The 23,129-nt window shown below is 40.7% G+C and overlaps 1 protein-coding gene and 2 long non-coding RNA genes across 3 annotated transcripts; all 3 read right to left on the bottom strand.

The window, feature by feature from the left end:
- Positions 1–1,776: 1,776 nt before the first annotated feature.
- Positions 1,777–6,762, bottom strand: LOC137132666 (CD209 antigen-like). The gene is made up of 6 exons (XM_067515480.1): positions 6,601–6,762; positions 6,330–6,419; positions 5,153–5,953; positions 4,784–4,926; positions 3,313–3,416; positions 1,777–2,923 (listed from the first exon to the last, which is right to left on the bottom strand). The coding sequence occupies exons 1-6, from the start codon at positions 6,668–6,670 to the stop codon at positions 2,776–2,778; spliced, it is 1,356 nt and encodes a 451-aa protein (XP_067371581.1). The 5' UTR covers positions 6,671–6,762; the 3' UTR covers positions 1,777–2,775.
- A 2,394-nt stretch (positions 6,763–9,156) lies between these two features.
- LOC137132679 (uncharacterized) lies at positions 9,157–10,362 on the bottom strand. The gene is made up of 2 exons (XR_010915171.1): positions 9,540–10,362; positions 9,157–9,350 (listed from the first exon to the last, which is right to left on the bottom strand). It is a non-coding gene; the product is annotated as an uncharacterized lncRNA (long non-coding RNA).
- Positions 10,363–20,316: 9,954 nt separating this feature from the next.
- LOC137132677 (uncharacterized) lies at positions 20,317–22,605 on the bottom strand. Its single transcript, XR_010915169.1, has 3 exons — positions 22,248–22,605; positions 21,154–21,257; positions 20,317–20,621 (listed from the first exon to the last, which is right to left on the bottom strand). It is a non-coding gene; the product is annotated as an uncharacterized lncRNA (long non-coding RNA).
- Between the last annotated feature and the right edge of the window lie 524 nt (positions 22,606–23,129).

Raw genomic sequence — 23,129 nt, 5'->3', positions numbered from 1 at the left:
TTGTTACCATAGTAACCACACGCTCTACGTTAAGGCACGCCGTGGTCTTCTCAGGAAAAGTCTTCTATTTCCACCAAGGTCAAAGCTTTTAAGGTAACATCCTCAACTGTCTTTCAGTCTGTTTTTATCTTTCCAAAAACCAACAAGGACATCAGGGGTCATCCCCCGATCCCCCCGTGGAGGTTTTGAGGTAGAAGTTAAAGTGTTGAGAGGCTGCAAGCAGTAAGACTGTGATCATTTCCATGCTGTCTGTGCTGCAGAGCTGATCCAACAGGAGACAGTTGAAAACCTTATAAATGATGGAGGAAATCCAAACCAATGCTGAATGTTTTACATCTGTTTGTTCAAGGCCTGAAACAAATCAGAATGGTAAGAATAATGGTCCGAGCTGTGGGTTCCTCTGTTACTTCTGTCAGACCACTGACTGGTTTTACTCTGCTCAGGTTCTTGGAGCCCAGACAAAAGATTTTATGGAGCTCTTGTTGCCTGTCTGGGGCTGCTGAGTCTTTTCCTTCTGGTTTTCCTCATCAGCTTGAGTGTCCACCGTAAGTCTGGTTCACATTCAAAAATGTAACTAAAGATGGTATTTTTCTGATTTTATACTTTATAGTCATATGTGCCACCTCTGCTTTAGAAGCCTGGTATTACTTTTAAGACATGGCTTCTTAAATGGAGAATACTGTGTGATGATGACGTAACACTTAAAAGAAGAACCACATGTGTCTAATTCTACAAACATGGTATAAACACAAATTTCTTTTGATTGATTACAGATTATGAATTCAAACAGCGTTCAGCTGCAGACCTCTCTGCGATCAAGGTCAGCCTGACTCAGCATCTTCAGGCCTGTAAGAATAGCTTGACAGCCATGAGTAACAAGCTGGAAATCATGGGTAAGTGTGAGCAGTGCAGAAAAACTGGCTCCACAGGAACGGTGACAATAAAAACAGACTGCATGTTAATCTGTCGTCTCAGTTCTGCAAAACGTGTCCACAGTCAACAGGTGTCTTGTCTGGGAACATTTCAGTGTAGATATTTTGATTGGTTATGGCATGAAAAAGAAATTAAAAATTAATGCCATGGGTTAGCTACATGGAAACAAACAAACAAATAAAATGTGGATTTTTGTCCTATTACGTCTTAAGAGGCCTAAGTCCAAATTGCTCACACATCTGAAAGGGGTTGTGAATCATAGGTGTCCATTTTAAAAGCATGAGCGTGGGTTTGCAGGTTGACAACTTGCTGTCAAAAACAATTTTTTTGATTGAAACAAAGTGGAGTTTGACCATTAAGTGGAAACCAGCTTTGAAATGGTTCTTGTTTCTCTCAGACAGAACTTGTACTGCTGAATGGATTTTGTTTGGTCATAAACGTATACTCCTCTCTGATGAGGCGGGTACGTGGGATGAAGCCAGAGAAGACTGCGAACTCCGAGAAGGACATCTGGTGGTCATAGACTCCTTTGACTTACAGGTACTGCCATTTGGGGGCTCACAAGTGTCACAGAAAAATACAAAATGGTAAAACAAAGATTAAAGTCTGCAATTAATTACATAAATACATGCCCAAGTTCCAAATAATAATAAATGCATGCAATAAATAAATGCATGCAATAACATTTCTTGAACAGGATTTCCTTTCTAACTACACCCAAGATCCAATGCAGGCCTGGATTGGTTTGACTGACAGAGACCACGAGGGGACCTGGACGTGGGTTAATGGAGATCCACTGTCTCTTGAGTAAGACAGAAATGTTCTTCATATTAACAAAATTACAAATATTGTTGTGCTGTACATCCATATAATACGTTTCAGGTCAGACTTAATATTCAGTTGACTTAGAGGTAACAGACAAAACATTTCTATGTCTAGTTACAACTGTTAAAAAACACTTTATTAAAATGCATTTTACCTAGAAATACCTCCAGATGGTGCTGTAGCTTTATTGAATGTGGTTATTATTTGTCTTCTCCAGTCAGATGACACAATGCACACAGTGCACTGTGCAGTTTTGTCCATTGTCATACTGTTTTGTACCATGACAGACACACACTGTTATTATACAGAAGCACAGCAGTTTCAAGAGATCCCAACTGATCAGCATGCTGGTGGGAAACAATGAACTAAATCATCATATTCTGTGGGGTCCTCACTATGGCCTTTGTCCCATTGTGAAACAAATAGTTTTTACGCTAATTCATTTTAGAATGTACATTTCTTAATGTTCAATTAGAAGAATATTAGACGGAGTTCGTGTCAAACATGTCATTTTTGTTCTTATTTGTTGATCTGGCAGGTACTGGCAGAATCGACAGCCTGATAACGGTCGTGGGGATGCAAAACTTGGGCAAGAAGACTGTGCCCATATGCTAACTGGAGGAAACAGATTAAGGAACTGGAACGATTTGTCTTGTAGCACCAGCATGAGATGGCTCTGTGAGAAAAAACATTAAAATCGATGCATTAAGTAATTCTCTTGTGTGGCTCTAATGAATACAGTTTAAGTTTTAGATCATTAAATCCAACCTCTTACTTATCACAGCTTCAACATGTGAGTCCTGTAGAAATTAGTGAACTCAAGTTTCGTGGTTTAAATGAGGAGTTATGGGTAATTATTGTACAAAACTGGCATGAAAGTTATTATTTAAAACATAAAAAAAAAAAATAATGCAGAAAAGAAATGCAGAATTAAACATGATCATTTGTTTAATGTTATTGGCATCCTTTCTTTGGCACAAAATAGAAAATAAAAAAACTCTATAAGGGCCAAACATTTCACAATTGTGACGCTGATTTCTCACAGATCCATTGCAGAGACGTTACACAGTTCAGGTCATTCCACCTGTGACCTGTGTTAGCTACCATTTCTGCACAGTCCTCTCCACCCGCTGCAGCATCATTGGGCTCACCTTTATTCCAGTACCTGAAAAGTTAAAAACACATCATGATCTTGTAAATGTGTGACACAACCACAGCTCCTTTATGGCACTTGATGGTGTTCATGTGAAGTGTTATCTGCAGTGAAAATGAAATCCATGGTACAGTCAGTCCAGCAATCATTAACAGCAAAGTGATGATCTGAGCAAAATGCTAGCTGCCAAATTTTTTCAACTTTTATAACCTTTTGTATATTTGTTTCTTTACTCTGATGCTTAGCCTTTGTTTAGGGTTTGGTCTTTTTTCCCCCACAATAGAAATCATTTCTTCATCTTCATTTAAACCGCAGTGCTTTAGTTGTGTTGGTGTTTCCACAGAAACACTATACACAAGCATATTCAGATTTAAACCAGGTGAAGCACATTTCCGTCTTACGTCAAAGACAGTGGCGTTCCATCGATCCATCTCCAATTCCCTTCTTCATTTCTGTCGCTTAAACCAATCCACGTGTCCACGCGTGAGAATCCAGAGAGAAATTTCTGTTCAATATAAACAAACCACATTACCACATCGCATTGCACTTACATGTAGGTTTGGGCAGAAGTACAAAGACAGAAAACACATTTTCAAACAAAGAAAAACGGAGTCTGTAATATCTGGTTGAGATCCATAGTTACAACTCCTTTCATGAGTTGATGTTTGCAGAAAACAGTCAAATATTCATGTCTTCGTTATCTCACCAAGCGTACCACGTACATCCTCTCATCATGACCATTTTTGGCATTACATGATTACTTAGAAGAGGTTTTTTCTCAAGCAGACTGACCAGAACCTTTTTCATATTTGGAGTTCGCTGGCTCAATTTATACATACAAGGTCAAAACGAAACATAGAGCCCATCTAACACTTGGTTAAATGTGCCTTTAAAAGTACCAGGCGTTGACCAGCAAGCTTCTAGCAGAACTCGGGTTGAATATTTGACAACTCTTCATTGCAGAATTGTTACAGCTTACTTGGTTCTGTGACAGAGACCTGATTTTTAAGTGCGCTGTCACAGTTTTTGTATGAATAGAGGGCCCAAATGCAAGACGAGAGAGAGTGCGATGAGTCAAGAGTCAAGAGTAACAAAACAAACAGGGGCAGGTTGAAAGAGCTGACAAAACACACCAAAATACAATGAAATGAAAATACCATCAATAAATACTCATTACTGGAACTCATTGAGACGAGAAAGGAACGGAAACTTGACCGAACAAAACAGGAAGTGAGGAGGCTAGAAACTGGGACCTTAAACAACAACCAACAACATAAGTTGGGGAAAATGCAATGATTGCAGGAGACTAGAGGGAGGGATGAACTAATATGACACAACGGTATGAGACTAGGTGGACAAGGAACCAAGGTACCTTTTTAAGACTAAAGTAGCCAAACAAAGTTTGGCTACAAAGTAGCTTAGACTTGTCAGTCTAAGAAAGAAGAGTCACTCTCACCCAAGAAAAGAAAGATTTCTTTAAAATTGTGTACACTCTATCCTCCAGAGACATCCAATCAGGACATAAGATGAAGTGGAAGTGCACGTCTACCCAAGAAGACAAATACAAGAAGACAAATACCTATATCGCCTTTAAAAAACAGGTGCTTTACTGCTCCTGAATCAGCTGCATCATTGAATAAGACGAGAGAGAAACCAGTGTGCACAGACACCGTAGGAGACTGTTGGCACACTTGCTCCCCACAGCCCTAATACAGTACACGGCAGCCAGTATTGGACCTTTCTCATCCGTATACCACTTAAGGGTCACAGTGGGGCTGGAGCTGAAAGCTGAGATTACTTCCTCACTTTCTTTGTTTCATCCATCATTAATCCTCGTTCAGTCACACAAACATGGACATACACACACTGTACCTGTTCTTCTGCGCTGTTTATGACCAAAAGATCTGCTCCTTTATTTTGACAGTCCCTTCTTCCAATTGTCCAAGAATCAGACCTACTGGAGAGAAGATAGCAGGACCAGCTGAAAATTGTCCATCCTGCAGGACAACTTTTCCCTGTAACATAAGACAGTAAGCAAAAGAAGTCAATCAAGACAAACTCCAGACACCATGAGGTAAAACATGCAAATGTGGCACAGAAGTGATTTTAGTGTCTAACTCCTGTTTCAAATCACACTACAATGACCTCAATACGGCCAATTGTGTTTACAGCTTGGTTTTTTCTAGGATCACTAAGGTGTCATGTGCCTTGTCTCTCACGTCCCTCACTGTGCACACTCACTGGTCAAACTCTCAAGCCTGTCTCGATCTTTAGTCATTTCAATGAGTCTGGCATCCAGCTGGTTCTTCTCTCTAGTCAGGGAGGACAGACTGGTCTTCAGCTGGTCTCTCTCTGCAGTGAGGGAAGACAGACTGGCATCCAGCTGGTTCTTCTCTCTAGTCAGGGAGGACAGACTGGTCTTCAGCTGGTCTCTCTCTGCAGTGAGGGAAGACAGACTGGCATCCAGCTGGTCCTTCTCTCTAGTCAGGGAGGACAGACTGGTCTTCAGCTGGTCTCTCTCTGCAGTGAGGGAAGACAGACTGGCATCCAGCTGGTCCTTCTCTCTAGTCAGGGAGGACAGACTGGTCTTCAGCTGGTCTCTCTCTGCAGTGAGGGAAGACAGACTGGCATCCAGCTGGTCCTTCTCTCTAGTCAGGGAGGACAGACTGGTCTTCAGCTGGTCTCTCTCTTCAGTGAGGGAAGACAGACTGGCATCCAGCTGGTCTTTCTCTCTAGTCAGGGAGGACAAACTGGTCTTCAGCTGGTCTCTCTCTTCAGTGAGGGAAGACAGACTGGCATCCAGCCGGTCCTTCACTCTAGTCAGGGAGGACAAACTGGTCTTCAGCTGGTCTCTCTCTGCAGTGAGGGAAGACAGACTGGCATCCAGCCGGTCCTTCTCTCTAGTCAGGGAGGACAGACTGGTCTTCAGCTGGTTTTTCTCTTCAGTCAGAGATGACAGTTCTTTCTTACGGTCCTGGAGAAGCTCGGTCATGTTGGCTTTGACAGTGGAGAGTTCTGCTGCTGCACCACGTTCTGAGTTATCTGAAATAAAGAATGTGTGAAACACATGTACCATTATTAGACTATTCAAACTGCTAGATTTTCCATGACTACAATAAACTAATGGTCACAATTTAAGAACCATGGATAAAATATCAAAATCCTTTTCCTTTAGACCTGGTTCTTTTTTTCCGCATCAAAAAAATCAATAGATCTGTCAGCTGTAGAAGCTCAGGCCAAAACCAACAACTGCTATAGTGACTTTTGAAGTTCCTGTTTGTCTGGTGCTGAATAGCGGCATAGATTATTCCTGTTTAAGTCAATAATGTAATTGTAAAAACAATAATAATAATTTTACATTTAAAAAGCAAAACTAAAACGTGAGATTTGGATGTTGACTAATGAAAACCAGACTCACAGTGGACACCGAGGTTGATGAGTCCAACCAGCAGGAAAACACTGAGCAGCCCCAGACAGAGAACAGCAGCTCTATAAAACCTCCCATTGCCTGAAGAGAGAAAAGACCAGTGAACAGTTTGAACAATGAATGATATGACAGTAAAAACAGATGATAATGTGTATTTATGCACAGCTCAGTCTACCACCCTGTGTTAGTTAGTAATTACTAATAATAGATAACAGATTCTTCACTCAGTGTGTCAGCATCATTTCTGACTGAACATTCTTACCTGTCTTATTTGTTGAAGATGTCCATTGAAAAGACTGATCATTTTCAACATTCATACACATTTCCTCCATTACTCACAAAGGGGCCAACTGTGTCTTGGAAGGTCAGCTCCGAAGCACAGACTGACTTCTTGAGGATTCAGAAATGGAGTTTCAATTATAAAGGAAACTGAGCTTTTGAGGAAGCGACAAGTTTTTAAGGTCAATTTTCTGCCGAGAAACATTATTTTAAGACACACCCTAGTAGAGATATGTAGAACTGGATCATGTTTTATCTGAAAGGCAGTTTAGGACATTTTTCATGAGATAAAATAAACGGACCACAAAGTCAGATTAAGCCATGCACCCTCAGAATTATTACAAAAAATATTTTATCATAATTTACATGGCCATAGGAGTCACTGATAGATTCAAACAAACATACAGTTTACCAGCATCAAGTGAAAAGAAGTGATGTGCTAAATAAAATGGGCTTTATTGAGGGCCCAACTCCGAAAGACCCAGCAGAAAATACATAAAAACATAAAAACATTAAACTATGTGAACATATAAACTGAACACTAATATGATACTGGGCTAGTAACCTCAAAAGCAGAAGAATACAGACATCAAGCATCTAAACATGAATATGAAAAAATAAAGTAGAAAAGCTACATGGAGCCAACAGGAGGCAATAGGCAATAGGCAGCGCAAGGAAACCAAGGGTTCTTCAAAAAGATGAGGGCAAGGACGTGTAAGTGGATATAGCTGTGGGTTTTAAATAGACATGGGCAGAGGTGAAACTAATTAGGACTGATGATGTGTGTGAAGGGGCTGAAATGACTATAAGGTAGTAAGTGGAAACTACAAAATAAGAGTCGGGAAACAAGAAGTAAAAGGTGGAGAATCAAAGTGAGAGAGAGAGAGAGCAAGAGGAACAGGAGATAAACTGACCACAAACAGCCACAAAATTAATGCAAACCAACAACGTAAAAAGGCACAAACATAACACAAATTATATAAAAAATTGAAAAAAACAAAAAACAAATTACACACAAAATGACCCAAAAGTGACCCTACCACTGCATTTTCAAAGTACAAGCCAGAAATTGGCAACAAATACCACTTTGTGACAGTTATTCAGGGAAAAAGATCATGAGGAGCAGGGGGTGCCGAGATATCGTCAGCATAAAGTTTTGGCTGCCTGACAGATACTCACAGTCTCAAATTAACAATTATCATAATATAATAAAAATGTTGATCAGAATCAGTCATTAAATTAAAAATTAAAAATGGGGACAGTACATTTGATTGACAGTTTGTTATTACTGACCCGGAGATGCTGGATCATGTTGTCTGGTCTAAAATAGAGGTGACAAATATCCAACACTGAATTTCTGTTTTCAGCTACTATAATTTAAGCTGTGGAAATATTGGAGAAGCAAAAGGAAGTATGAGAGGACAAATAGTAAGTGTTGATATAAAACTGCTCTAACTGGACCTCTCTGAGGTCCTGGGACCTGAACAGAGAAAGGTGAATACAGTACGAATACTTTTTTATTTTACTACACAGTTTGCAATACAACAGTAAGAATTTCCAGTGCTTGTGTAATGTTTGCAACATACTTGTCATTGGCAATATTTATATAATTCTCCACATCTCACGTGAAAAGGAATAAATGAAAAATCAGATCAGCAGAAGTGATGCTGAATGTGTAAAATGAAATTCCTGTTGGTTTCAGTTCTTCTGAATTTTACCCTGAAACCGTATAGTTTGCATGTTGGTCTCAAGCTGACTTACAACAGGAAATGTCCGAAGTTACTTACAGTATGTGTTTGACATGGGTGTGGTGTGGCCAGTGAATATGTTTAAGTAATAATATAAAAAGTAGTGAGACATGTTTAGTTTGATCTATATAAACTAGTTTTAATGTCATTTTTGTCTAAATATCAAGGCTAAGGGTGTTTCTTCGCAGATCCACGGCAGAGAAGCGTCACACGAGGGATCGTTCCAGTGAGGCGACAACCCCTCTGTGATGTGGACACAGTCCTCTTCACCAAACAATGGGTTTCCATTTCCATTATTGGGCTGCTTGGTTGACCAGTACCTGTTGAGGAGGATCACTGGGAGATTTGACCAAAATTCGTGGCACATGATCTTTTCAATTGCGCCAGCACTGAACATTGTCATGTGGTAAAAACATGTTTTCATGCACGTGATAGTTGGCTTTCTAGAGTGAGCAGATTTCAAGAAGTAACAACATAACTACATACCCATAACTGATATTTGGATTTAAAGAAGGCAAAGCACATTTCTGCCTTACGTTAAAGTCAGTGGAGTCCCATCAGTCCATTTCCAGGTTCCCTCTTTGTCTCGGTCATTCAAACCAATCCAAGTTTCCACTTTTGTCAATTCAGACAGGAATTTCTGCTCGGTATAAATAAAAGAGAGCCACAGGATTTCTATTCCAGTTTTAACCACATGGCATGTACATGTACAGCAGAGATGACACACAGATAAACGTGGCTAAACTCAGACTAAAGGAAACACAATAAGTGATTTTCTCCCCAGTTTCTTAAAAAAATATAATGCCTCATTCCTTATTCAACTGCATGAATGTAGACAGACAGACTGCACCTGTTCTTTGTCACTGTCTATGACCACCAGGTCTGCTCCTCGATTCCTGCAGTCTCTTTGTCCAAGAACCAGACTCGCCGGAGAGGAGATAACAGGAGCCGTTGAACGTCTTCCATCCTGAAGGACAAGTTATCTCTGCAACATCAAAGAAAAGACATTAGACATAAAGAAAGAAGTGACACAGCTCCATGTGTTGCCACAGAAGGACATTGCAAGTAAAACCCGCAGATGTGGCACAGAGGTGATTTTCAGTGCAATACTCCAATTTGGATTGTTGTACTTCACCATGTTAAAATTTTATCATGCATCACTGTCTACACTCACTCTGTCTGGACAAACCCTGAAGCCTGTTCAGCTCTTCGGATGCTTTGATGAGGCTGAAGTTCAGCTGGTCTCTCTGTTCAGTCAGGGAAGACACTTGATTCAAAATGGCTTGAAGACGTTCATTGAGGAAAGACAGATTGTCCTGTAGACTCTCAGTCAGGTTGGTTGTGATGGTATAGAGTTCTGCAGCTGAACCACATACTGACCTGTTATCTGAAATAATAAAGAGATATGTCTGCAGTAAGTTTAATGCAATGATAATAACAATTAAATCACTTTGAATACCTGGTCATGGTCTTTGGCCTGACTAATGCTCCCGTCGTATTCCAGCATTTGGTCAATTATGTTTTGGGAGACATGTTTCATTCTTATCTTCTCCCCCTCTGAGAGCGAACACGTCACACATGTCAGAAAGGTTCTAAGCCGGTGATATCAAAACCATCTGTTCGTGAACGGTGAGAAGTGTGTTTTTCACTCGCCCTTTGTCTTCGTCCTGAGGTTCATAATCTCTTCAGGGAGCATGGAGATGGACCCCAGGAAGGTGAGCGGAGTGAGGGGCAGAAGCAGCTGCAGCATTTCCAAGGGTTCGACAATTTCTACAAGCATTTCATTAGGAGCTACAGTACTGTTGCCGCTCCTCTCCATCAACTTACCTCCGGTGAGAGACCTTTGTCCTGCTCTTCCGAAGCTGGGGGTGGGGGCCGTTCTGTCTCAGAGGTCCAGGGAGGATTCACCAATGTACCTTCTTTTCCTGCCGTCTCTCTTAAGCGGAATGAAATTGTGATGTTGGTAATCGAGAACTTCTCCCTGTCACGATGACTTTAGAAGAAACAACACAAACCCTCTTCTTCAACTGCTTTCAGTTCCCCCTGGCCTACCACTCAGGTCACAAAAAAACAAAGGTGATGCTCCTTCCCGTGTGTTTGATTCCTGTCCTGCTTGTCCGAAACCAGACTTCTTCTTAACATGTTCCTCCGTCCATCATCTGCTAAAGAAACCACTGAAATTCTGGTGAACCACGTCTTTAAGATCCACGGCCTTCCCCGTGACATCGTCTCTTCGAGTTCTTCAGGCTGTTCGGTGTCACAGTTAGTCTTTCCTCAGGTTTCCATCCTCAATCCAATGGTCAGTCCGAGAGTCTAAATCCAGAACTAGATCATTCTCATTCACTTCTGTGAATGAGAATGATCTATTCCCTCAACACAGGCTTCCGTGCAGCGCTATCAGCTGGTCTGGAGGAGACCAGTGCTATCAGCTGGTCTGGATGAGGGTGCGAGCTGCTCTGATTAGGACCTCTGAATAATATTAATAATAATAATAAAGAAATCTGCTGATAGATGCAGTAGGTGTGCCCCCCAGTTTTAGTTGGGCCAGCGAGTATGGCTCTGTACTCCCCCATTCATCTGTGCTGGCTTCCCCTCTTCCCGGTGCTCCAGCCCAGCTTAAAAAGATCTTCACTCACCATTTCTCCTTTGTAAGAAAACAATAATTAAAGCTAAGACACATCAGAAAAAAACCAGGAAACAAAAATCTGAATTTTTTGCATCATATTTTCGAATTTTAAGCAGGACAATGCTCCTAAAAATGTTAACTGATGAAAACCAGACTCACAGTGGACGGCAAGGACGATGAGTCCAGCCAACAGGAAAACACTCAGCAGCCCCAGACAGAGAACAACAGCTCCATCACATCTGCTGTCTGAGCTCCTGGGACCTGAACAGAAAAAAGATCAGTGAACACAGACATAGTAATAAGGATAATATATCTGATCCTGATAATCAGATTAACAGGAAAAGAGATCAGCGTCTGACTGAACACTCTCACCTGTCTGATCAGTTGAAGGTCTTGAGTGAGCAGATGCACCATATTCAACATTGACATATAGTTCTTCCATTGATCACAAAGTGGACGACTGTCTCCTTAAAAGTAAACTCTTCAGCACAGACTGCAATTTATGAATATGGTCAAGGTTTCGTTAGTTTCACTTGCTTTAGCTTCAGAGGAAATGACACGTTTCAGTGGTTTTAATGGTGAGCAATTCTGTGCCCAACAACATACTAGAGTCAATTCAATTCAATTCAATTCAATTCAATTCAATTCAATTCAACTTTATTTATATAGCGCCAATTCACAACAAAGTCATCTCAGGGCACTTTACAGAATAAAGTCAGGATTATAAAGATATATAAAGAGAACCCAACAATTCCCCCTGGAGCAAGCCATAGGCAACAGTCGAGAGGAAAAACTCCCTTTAACGGAAGAAACCTCCAGCAGAACCAGGCTCAGGGTGGACGGCCATCTGCCTCGACCGGTTGGGGTGAGTGGAAAGGGGAGAGAGAAAAGAACAGAGCAACAAAAAGCAACAACAAAACATCGGGAAGATTGGTAGGACCAGTAGCTGCACGCTGGAAGACACACAGCTTCAAAGCCAGGGACAGAGAGAGGGGGACAGAGGAGGACAAAGACAACTACGGGAGAGAACACACAGAGTTAATGACATATAGTGGTGACAATTATGGGGTGAGAGGAGAGATGGTCAAGAGGAAGAAAGGAGCTCAGTGCATTGGGGGGTGGGTCCCCCAGCAGTCTAAGCCTATGGCAGCATAACTATAACTAACTATATGCTTTATTAAAGAGGAAGGTTTTAAGCCTAGACTTAAAAGTAGAGAGGGTGTCTGCTTCCCGAATCTGAACTGGGAGCTGGTTCCACAAGAGAGGAGCTTGATAGCTAAAGGCTCTGCCTCCCATTCTACCTTTGGAAATTCTGGAAACCACAAGTAGGCCTGCATTCTGAGAGCGAAGTGATCTACTGGGATGATATGGTGCTATGAGGTCTTCTATATATGATGGAGCCTGACCATTCAGAGCTTTATATGTAAGAAGCAGGGTTTTAAATTCTATTCTAAATTTAATGGGAAGCCAATGGAGAGAAGCTAGTGAAGGTGAAATATGATCTCTCTTGCTAGTTCCAGTCAGCACTCTTGCTGCAGCATTTTGGATTAATTGCAGGCTCTTTAGGGAGTTACTGGGGCATCCTGAAAGTAGGGAATTACAGTAGTCCAACCTAGAGGTAACAAATGCATGGACCAGTTTTTCGGCATCACTTTGAGACAGGATGCTCCTAATTTTGGCAATGTTCCCAAGGTGGAAGAAGGCTGTTCTAGAGATTTGTTTTATATGTGAGTTAAAGGACAGATCCTGATCAAAAATAAGTCCAAGGTTCCTTGCAGTAGTACTGGAGGCCAGACTTATGCCATCTAGGGTAACAATATGGTTGGACATCATATCTCTGAGATTTTTGGGCCCAAATACTATGACTTCAGTTTTGTCTGAGTTTAGAAGTAAAAAATTATGGGACATCCAGGCCTTTATGTCTTGTAGGCTTGAAGCTTTATTAACTGATTATTTTCGTCTGGTTCCATAGATAAATATAGCTGGGTATCATCAGCATAAAAGTGGAAATTTATGGAGTGTTTTCTAATAATGTTGCCTAAAGGAGACATGGATAAAGTAAAAAGTATTGGTCCTAACACAGAGCCTTGTGGAACTCCATAGCTAACCTTTGTGTGCATGGAGGATTCATCATTAACATGAACAAATTGAAATCTATCAGACAGATAAGATTTAAACCAACCTAGTGCAGTTCCTTTAATCCCAATTTCATGTTCCAGTCTCTGTAATAAAATGTTATGATCAATGGTATCAAATGCGGCACTAAGATCTAACAGAACAAGTATAGAGATGAGTCCATTATCTGAGGCCATGAGAAGATCGTTGGTGACTTTTACCAGTGCTGTTTCTGTACTATGATGAATTCTAAATCCTGACTGAAAGTCTTCATACAAATTATTCCTATGAAGGTGATCACAAAATTGTTTTGCAACTACTTTTTCAATTATTTTAGAAATGAAGGGGAGATTAGATATTGGTCTGTAATTGGCTAAAACACCTGGGTCAAGACAGGGTTTTTTAAGTAGTGGTTTAATTACAGCTACCTTATAGGCCTGTGGTACATAGCCTGCTTCTAAAGATAGATTGATGATATCTAATATGAACGTATCTATTAAGGGTAAAGCTTCCTTGAGCAGCTTAGTTGGAATAGGGTCTAGCAGACAGGTTGTTGGTTTAGATGAGGTAATAATTGAAGTTAGCTCAGAGAGATCTATGGGTAAAAAGCAGTCTAACAGAGAGTGGGGCCTTATCCATGATTCTAGCACTGCTGTACATGAAGATCCATCTGTAATTTTTGGGGGGAGGATCTGGTGAATACTTTCTCTAATAGCTACAATTTTATTCATAAAGAAGGTCATGAAGTCATTGCTGCTCAAAGTTAAGGGAATAGTAGGTTCAACAGAACTATGGCTCTTAGTCAGCCTGGCTACAGTGCTGAACAGAAACCGGGGGTTGTTCTTGTTTTCTTCTATTAATAATGAATAATATGCTGTTCTGGCATCACTGAGAGCTTTTTTGTACATTTTTAAACTATTTTTCCAGGCTAAATGAGATTCTTCTAACTTTCTGGAACGCCACTTCCTTTCCAACTTTCGTGTTTCCTGTTTTAAGTTGCGTGTTTGTGAACTATACCATGGAGATCACCTCTTCTGGTTTACTGCCTTCTTTTTCAGAGGGGCAACACTATCGAGTATTGTACGTAGTGAGGCTGCAGAATTGTCAACAAGATAATCTACTTGTGCAGGAGTAACATTAAGGAGACTACTTTCCATTGTATTAACATATGGTGAAGCAAATGATGAAGAAATAATTTCTTTAAATTTGTTGACAGCTTTTTCATTTGAGCATCTGCTATAGTGGAATTTTTCCCTAACTGCTGTATAGTCTGTTATTGTAAATTCAAATTTGATTAAAAAATGGTCAGACAGAAGAGAGTTGTGAGGAAATATGGTTAAATTATCCATTTCAATTCCACACGTAAGGACAAGGTCTAATGTGTGACTAAAACAGTGAGTGGGTTTATTTACATTTTGGGAAAAACCAGTTGAATCTAATAATGAATTAAACACAGTGCTCAGACAGTTACTGTCAGCATCTACATGAATGTTAAAGTCACCCACTATAATGACTTTATCTGTACTAAGCACTAAATCAGCTAGAAAATCAGAAAATTCAATCAAAAACTCTGAATAAGGGACTGGAGGACGGTACACGATAACACATAATAGTGGTTTTTGAGTTTTCCAGTTTGGGTGTGAAAGGCTAAGAGTAAGGCTTTCAAATGAGTTATAACTATGTTTAGGTCTAGGAATTATTGATAAGCTAGAATGGAAGATTGCTGCTACTCCTCCACCTCGGCCTGTGCTTCTAGGAACATAATAATTAATATGACTTGGGGGGGTCGACTCATTTAAACTGACATATTCTTCCTGCTGCAACCAAGTTTCAGTGAGACAAAATAAATCGAATTGATGATCGCTTATTAAGTCATTTACTAACAGAGATTTAGAAGAGAGAGATCTGATATTTAATAATCCACATTTAATAGTTTTGGGGTTTTGTTCTGTAAGAGGAGTAGTCTTAACTTTTATTAGGTTATTATGATTAACTCCTCTTGTTGTCATATTTACTTTATGTAATTTAGGTCGGGGAACAGACACAGTCTCTATAGGTATGTGGGAGTTGTGGGGGGGTGACGGTTGTAAGGATACTGCAGAGAGACGTGTAGGACTGGATCTCTGCATCCTAGGCTCAACTCTGGATTGTCATACTTTTGGTTGTTTAATAAAACCAGCCATATTTCTGGATAAGAAAGCTGCACCATCTAAAGTAGGATGGATGCCATCTCTCCTAATCAGCCTAGGTTTTCCCCAAAAACGTTTCCAATTGTCTATGTAGCCCACATCGTTTGCTGGACACCACCTAGACAGCCAGCGGTTGAATGACGACATGCGGGTGTACATGTCGTCACTGGTCAGATTTGGCAGGGGACCAGAGAAAATTACGGAGTCCGACATTGTTTTTGCAAAGTTACACACCGATTCAACATTCATTTTAGTGACCTCCGATTTGCGTAATCGGGCGTCATTAACTCCCACGTGAATAATAATATTACTGTATTTACGTTTATCTTTAGCCAGGAGTTTCAAATATGATTCAACGTCGCCCGCTCTGGCCCCAGGAAGACATGTGACTACGGCCGCTGGAGTCTCTAACTTCACGTTTCTGACTATGGAGCTGCCAATTACCAGAGTTGGTTTCTCAGCGGGTGTGTCGCTGAGTGGGGAAAATCGATTGGAAACATGAACCGACTGGTGGTGAACCTCGGGCGTCTGTTTAGCATTAGATCTCTTACGAACCGTCACCCAGCCGGACTGGCTTCCCGGCTGCTCGGGAACTGCCGGGGGACAGCTAGCAGGGGCTACGCTAGGTCGGCCCGCACCAGCTACCGGGGCCTGACTAGCGGAGTTGTTTTCCATGGTGCGGAGCCGTGCTTCCAATTCCGTGAGCCTCGCCTCCAAAGCTGCAAAAACCTTACACTTATTACATAAACCATTATCACTAAAGGAGGCAGAGGAAAAACTGAACATGAGACACACCGAGCAAGTGAGAGAAGGAGAGACAGAGGGAGACAGAGAAGCCATTGCTAATGGATAACTGCTAAGCTAACGAAGCTAATATAAGTGAAATCTGGAATTTGTAAACTTTAGCTGGTTATGTTTTGCAAAAGCAGGTGCTTGTGTAATACAAGCGTATGTTACGACTAAGTATTAATTCTTGTGTGAAGAAATCACTTATTTAAGTAAAAATAACAGCTACAATTAATCAGTAAAAAGTCCTTCGGTAGAAACCCAAGAGTGTGCAGAAACAGGAAGTGACGCAATACGCTTACCGCACGAGGAGCCGCACAGGCAGTGTGTCATGCAACACTAACACCAGTGTCTTTGTCTGTTAAGACCCTCACTTTAGGACATTATTCGTGAATAAATGAACGGAGAACAAAGTCACATTGACCCTAAACATTCTTTTGTGGCGGTTATAATTTCCTTGAGATAGACAAAGCACTTTGCTGCACAGCAGGTAATCTTCAGACTTAATATCACACAGTTTTTTTTTTCTTTTCTGGTGTTTGAAATGTATTATCAGTTCAGTTTTGCCTCATAAATGCAATCATTTGTGCAGTAGTGGATAAATACTAAATAAATACTGCAGGCACAGAACTTCCAAATGACTTTAAAACAGATTAAATAAAGATTATTCAAACTGGCAGCTTATTTGGTAATATTTCCGTATATTTGGCATGAGGCAGTGAGGTCAGGGCTGGCTCTGCTTATTTATTGATAGAGCGTAGGTGGGTTTTGTGGCTGTGGATGAAACTACGTTGCCCGCTCTCACTTCACCCGACACACTCCCAGCGTTTTACAGCATACTGCTTATTTTTCATGACTTTGACACCTAATTGTATATAATACCAACTTTTTTATCATTTAAATTTGGTTGGATGGTTAATAACACATTTTGTCTGCGCTGTGACAAACTCAGAACTCGTATTAATTTCCGCTTCAAGTGGACATTTTGGTAAATGTTGGGAAAGCTGGCTGCTCAGCCAAACGTTTTCTATTTTTCCTCTGAGTTAATTTACAAGTAAGCCGATCAAAGATCTAGAGTCAATTGTATGTGTTCATGTTACTCTCTTAATGCAACACATGTGCAGGTGTCACAAATTACTGTTATAACTACAGAGAGCTGGTGCCGCTCCTGCCGTTTGTCACATTGTTCAAAATGAAAAATTTTAATTCATTCTATATATTGCTGAGTCCTAAATGTTCCTAATTTAGACAACTGTTTCCTAGAAGATTATTATTACATTATTACATTATTATAAGAAAAAAAAAAAAAAAAAAAAAAAAAATATATATATATATATATATATATATATATATATATACTACAGTGGTTAAGAACTGAATCATGTAGTTTTATCTGTCTCTTTTGACAAAAATAAATGGAAATCTAAAGACACATTCAGTCTGAGACTTTATATAATTATGAATCTTGCCGTGAGAACAAAAGTCATTTGTCCACAAGAGGTCCCTGTTAAACATGAACTCAGGCTCACCTTGGAAAATCATGGGATGAAACAACAAGTATTAACTGTGAATATTCAAAGTGGAATAAAAAAAAAGGGAAGCACTTTAATGGCGCTTGTAGACTGTGGAGTTTCAGCGTCTTAGAAGTTGACTGCACACAACTACTACATCCAGGGCCTTTGCATGCACTTCTGCCACTCGAGGTGAAAGAAATAAACGATGCCGCCCCTCGATTTGCCATGTACCACACCACCAACAACACACCAAAGCCGACATTCCAAACACATAACGCACATAGTCCAGTGCAGCACTAGTATGTTAAAGTGTGCATGACACATTATGGGGGCATTAACATGTCACATAGTAATTCCAGTAACCTCGGTCTAAATTATAAATGCAGCTACACCACATTTTCCCGTACATTAAAGACACATGAAATATGAGCCTCTGTACTGCAGTAGCTGGATCCATCCTAAATACTTCTATCCGGAAAACAACTGAACAAGAAATGCCACCTGCACGGTTTACAGCCCTCATTTCTTAAAAAAAAAAAAAAAAACTTTTGTAAAATATCAAGTAAGAAATAAGTAAAAACAATTTACTTTTCCCCCTCCCGATAGCCTCTTACTGATTTTCAGCTGAATACTCCACATTTGATAACTATTCTCTCTTTTTTTATATCAGTGGGAGGGCAGTGAATTTATTTAACCCCATTGTATCTTAGTTCATATTCTACACTGTTCTTTTGGCACATTTGATTTACTAGTTTACCTTATTTTGAGACATCTGCACTTCAGTCTTCTGCACACAGACAACACAGTGAGTTTTGATAAGTGTTGTTACCGATGTTCGCCACAAGAGGGAGACGCCCTTTAGCGAGCGCTTCTGTCGGGAGGCAGCGCCGACACACTGTCATATAGCGCTGAGACGAGACACGAGGCAGAACTATGCTAACAACAGTGCACTGCTTTGTCTGGAAGTTTGCAGGTAAGCTGACATGGTATGAAATATAGGATTAATGTTTCATATAAAGCAGAGTTGTTATGAGTGAAGTGGGAAAATTGGCCGTTTGCTCCCATTCAGAGTGTGTTGGCACGAGTTAGATGTTAGCAATGACAATGTAGCAGTTAAGCTAACTCGGCCATTAGTATTAGGACCCTGTACGGTACATTTGATTGAGAAACGTCTAAATTGCCTTGCATGTAACTGTAAAGATGTCAGGTGTAAGGACTGATGTTGCAGCAGTTCTGTTTCATTATTGGTGCCAAAAATTTATTATTTTTACTACAAGTACGTGTTAAATATGCTCTAGGTTGCTCAGTTGGTAAAGACAGTCGTTCATGGACCACAGGGTGAGTGGTTCGATCCCTGGCCTTGGCTATATGTCAAAGTGTCCCTGGGTGAGACACTGAACCCCTAACAGCCCATTCCCCTCGCCAGCTGTGCAGTGCCTCCCCAATGTGTTAAATATGCTCAGGTTGGGAGTTTTACAGGCAGCGCTGATACACTGTCATATAGCGCTGAGACGAGACACGAGACAGAACTATGCTAACAACAGTGCACTGCTTTGTCTGTAAGGTTGCAGTTTTGTTAGTGAAGAGAGAACCCACAAGATCCTGTCTGCGTGTTTTTGTCAAGTGGGCTACATCAGTAATATATGTATGTCATTTATGCATTCAGCAACCAAAGGGGAACATAACAGGGAAAAGTTTAGTAGCTACTTCTACAGTTATAATTCGCATAATTACAGCTCAAAACGGTAAAAATAAAAGCTATTGTACTGTATATCTTCTGACACACCAGGTCCATGTGAAGGAATCAGCAGGGACGAAAACCAACTGCTGCGTTGCCTCACATTGCAACAACTCCTCCAACTTTAGCTTTTTGAGCTGAAATACAATGAAATATGCAGGATTTGTACATTGCAGTTTAGTTAGGCACAAAAAACTAAAACAAATCAGGAATAAGTTATTAAAAAGGCACAGTCTGCTTAAAAAATGGTTCCTTCTAAATATCACGTCATGTGACACTAACTTACGGAAGTACTGATTTCACATGACTGGACTTGAACCCTGGTCTCCTGTGCTTTCTGACAAACTCCAAAGGCTCTAAAGACTCGTTTCATGTTGACCACTGCCACTAGATGTCACCAAATTACATGCTTTCTGGTATAGCACAGGATCACCTCCACTAACAGTTTAACACACAGCAAAAACTACAGCCAATGGGCAACTAGCACAGATGTTCTCTGCCTGGGTGACATGAGGTGAAAGATGTAGCACTGTGCATATACAACTGCAAACGAAGCATTTTAAAAAAACATTTTCACACCACTCTTGCTCGCTCACAACACAACTTTGACGCTCTCTGCAAATCAAACATGTAGAAATGAAGAATGGAGGCCAAAATCTCTGCTAAAATCTTTCCCAGTATCATTGGTGTATTGAACACTGAAAATACACAGCATGTATATACTGTAAATGAATAACTGGCAGATGAAGTGAGCTCACCAGCTAAAGGCAGTGCAATATCATTGCTTTATTACAGGTCATTTCACCTGTGACCTGTGTTAGCTACCATTTCTGCACAGTTCTCTCCACCTACTGCAGCATCATTGGGTTCACCTTTATTCCAGTACCTGAAAAGTTAAAAACTGTAATGAGATCCATGGTACAGTCTGAGTCAGACAGACAGGGTGTGTATCAGATGCTGAGAGTCTCCACTTAGGTAAAGTGAAAAAGTTGTTCAGTTGTGTCTTTTATTGTGTTTTGCATCTAAAGAAACACATTATCACGTGATGTTACCACAGAGAGATGAGTCTATAAATACCATGACAGAGTCGGTGAACACACACACACACACACACATGCACACACACACTGCGTGGCATCAGCACATTTAGGCTTTTTTCTCGCAGATCCATTGCAGAGAAGTTTCACAGGGCAGGTCATTCCACTTTCGACTGTCAGCTTGGATATGTACACAGTCCTCTTCAATCTCTGGATTGTCCCCATTATCAGGCTGGTTCACACTCCAGTGCCTGAACGAAACAAAAAAGACAATATTGTAATTTTTGGACAAACATATCTTCCGTGACACTTGATTGTCTCTAGGTTGACGACTGGTGTTGTCAGCAGTAAAAATGACAGCAGTGGAACATTCAGAGTCAAACAGACAGGGTGTGTATCACATGCTGAGAGTCTCGACTTAGGTAAAGTGATTAACTGAGCAAAATGCCAAGTGTGACATTATTTCAACTTTTTTTTTCTTTACTCTGATTTAGTTGGTTGGCCCCTGTTGTTGCCTCCTGCACAATTTAGTTACACTAATGGGCCAATTTCATCCCATTATAATTACAACGGTTTTATTTGCACCAGTGCTGCTCCATCTCATCCCATCTGAATGTCTTAGTGTACAGATGCATGTAGTCTAATGTTCCTACTGTGGCCCCCTGGGGACAAATAGTGTTTTTGACGTGTAAACTGCAGTGTTTCAGTTGTTATAATTCCACATAGACACATATACACGGGGATATTTGGATTTCAACCCAGTGAAGCACTTTTCTGTCTTACGTGGAAGATAGTGGAGTTCCATCGATCCATTTCCAGGTCGTTTCTTCATCTCTGTCACTTAAACCAATCCATGTGTCCACACTTATGAATCCAGAGAGGAATTTCTTTTTAATATAAACAAGATAAGTAAAATAATGTGTAATATCTGATCAGTTGAGATCCACCTTAAGCACATGAGCTGAAAACACTGGGCTTGAAATGAGGATTAGAACCAGAATCATTGCACATCATACATCTTTAAAGAAAACCTTTTCACATTTGGGGTTTCCTGACAAAAAGTGGCTCAAACTAGTACATACATGGTCCAAACATACAGCACACTTACTGTAACATTTGGCTAAATGTCCCTTAACAAGTGACTTTTAGTAGCCATCAAGCTTCTAGCAGAACTCAGGTTGAATATTTGACCACTCATCTTGGCAGATGTGTTGGAGCTGTCGGACCTGACATAAACATGTTATCATGGTTTTTGGACGAATAAAGGACCCAAAATGCAAGATCAGAGAGCGTGTGATGAGTCACATTGTTTTAGTCTGACACCATTGGAACCACAGTGCTTTGAAAAAGTCTTCATCCCCCTTTTGCTTGGCAGGTACTGGGATTCTTCCAAGGATTATGTCAGCAGAAATGAAAAGAACATATTTTATCAAGAGTTTTCCTGGTTTGGGCCGAGAGCATTTTTGGTTCTTCATTAGATCATCAATGTTGAGGAGGAGGTCACCTGAGCCACCTGATTGGTTGTTATAGGTCCATCTAGCTCAAGAATCAGAACCATGTAGGGTCCTGCACGATTACCTTGGATTTGTTCATGTTCCACAATCCCAACAATCTCCGCCCTGTGATCTATGGTGCCCCCCTGAGGGGACTGCTGCCCCAGCTGCTGCTGTGTAAATATGTAAACTTGGCAACATGAACTCAGATTACTTTCATTTGTGTTAGAGAAAGCATTTTTGTACCCAGTGATGACTAGAGACTGTGGGCAGATCAGGGGCAGCTGAAGCCAACAGGTAAAGGTGGAAGCAGAGTCCAGAGATGGAATTCAGACACATTACTTCTCGTTGAGCCACACAAACATGGACACACACACACAGTACCTGTTCTTCTATGCTGTTTATGATCACCAGATCTGCTCCTTTATTTTGACAGTCACTTCTTCCATTTATCCACGAATCAGACCTACTGGAGAAAAGATAGCAGGACCAGCTGAAAATTATCCATCCTGCAGGACAAGTTCTCTCTGTAACATAAGACAACAGAGGTAAATAAAGACAAACTCCATCTGTTGCCAGTGAAAAACAGTCTGAGGTAAAACATGCATCTGGTATCACTAAGGTGTCATGTGCCTTGTCCCTCACTGTCCACAATCACTGCTCAAACTCTCAAGCCTGTCTCTGTCTTTAGTCATTTCAATGAGTCTGGCATCCAGCTGGTCCTTCTCTCTAGTCAGGGAGGACAGACTGGTCTTCAGCTGGTTTCTCTCTTCAGTCAGAGATGACAGATGACAACGTGATAAACCATAAAATTAAATTAACACTCGGGAAACGACTAGAAAACAGAATAAGAAACGGACCAAGTCTAGACTTCAAACAGAGAAACACAACAAACCTTAAATGAACACTTGGGAAACGATTAGGGAGACAGAATGAAAAACACACAAAACCTCAGACCAAAAGCAGCAGGGACACAGAGTCCTAATCACAGAAGTCCAGATTACAAATAACACAGGTCAGGTAAATGAGCTACATGTGTAATCAGGAAGAGAAACAAGGATCTGGCAGGGAACTGTGGGGAAAGCTGGGTCTAAAAGTGAGGGGAACAGGCGTAAACAACAATGACTGATAAGAAAAGGTAAAGCTTGTGGAAAGGACCGATAACAGGAAGGTGGAGAAAAGGCTACAAAATAAAAGCCCAGGAAAGGAAGTGGTGCTAAAATCATGACATATCAGCTTTAGAAACTCTAGAGCTTTAGGTCAAAA

This window comes from Channa argus, chromosome 9 (assembly GCF_033026475.1).
Source record: "Channa argus isolate prfri chromosome 9, Channa argus male v1.0, whole genome shotgun sequence".
NCBI lineage: Eukaryota > Metazoa > Chordata > Actinopteri > Anabantiformes > Channidae > Channa > Channa argus.
This window is presented reverse-complemented; position numbering and strand designations above follow the sequence as displayed.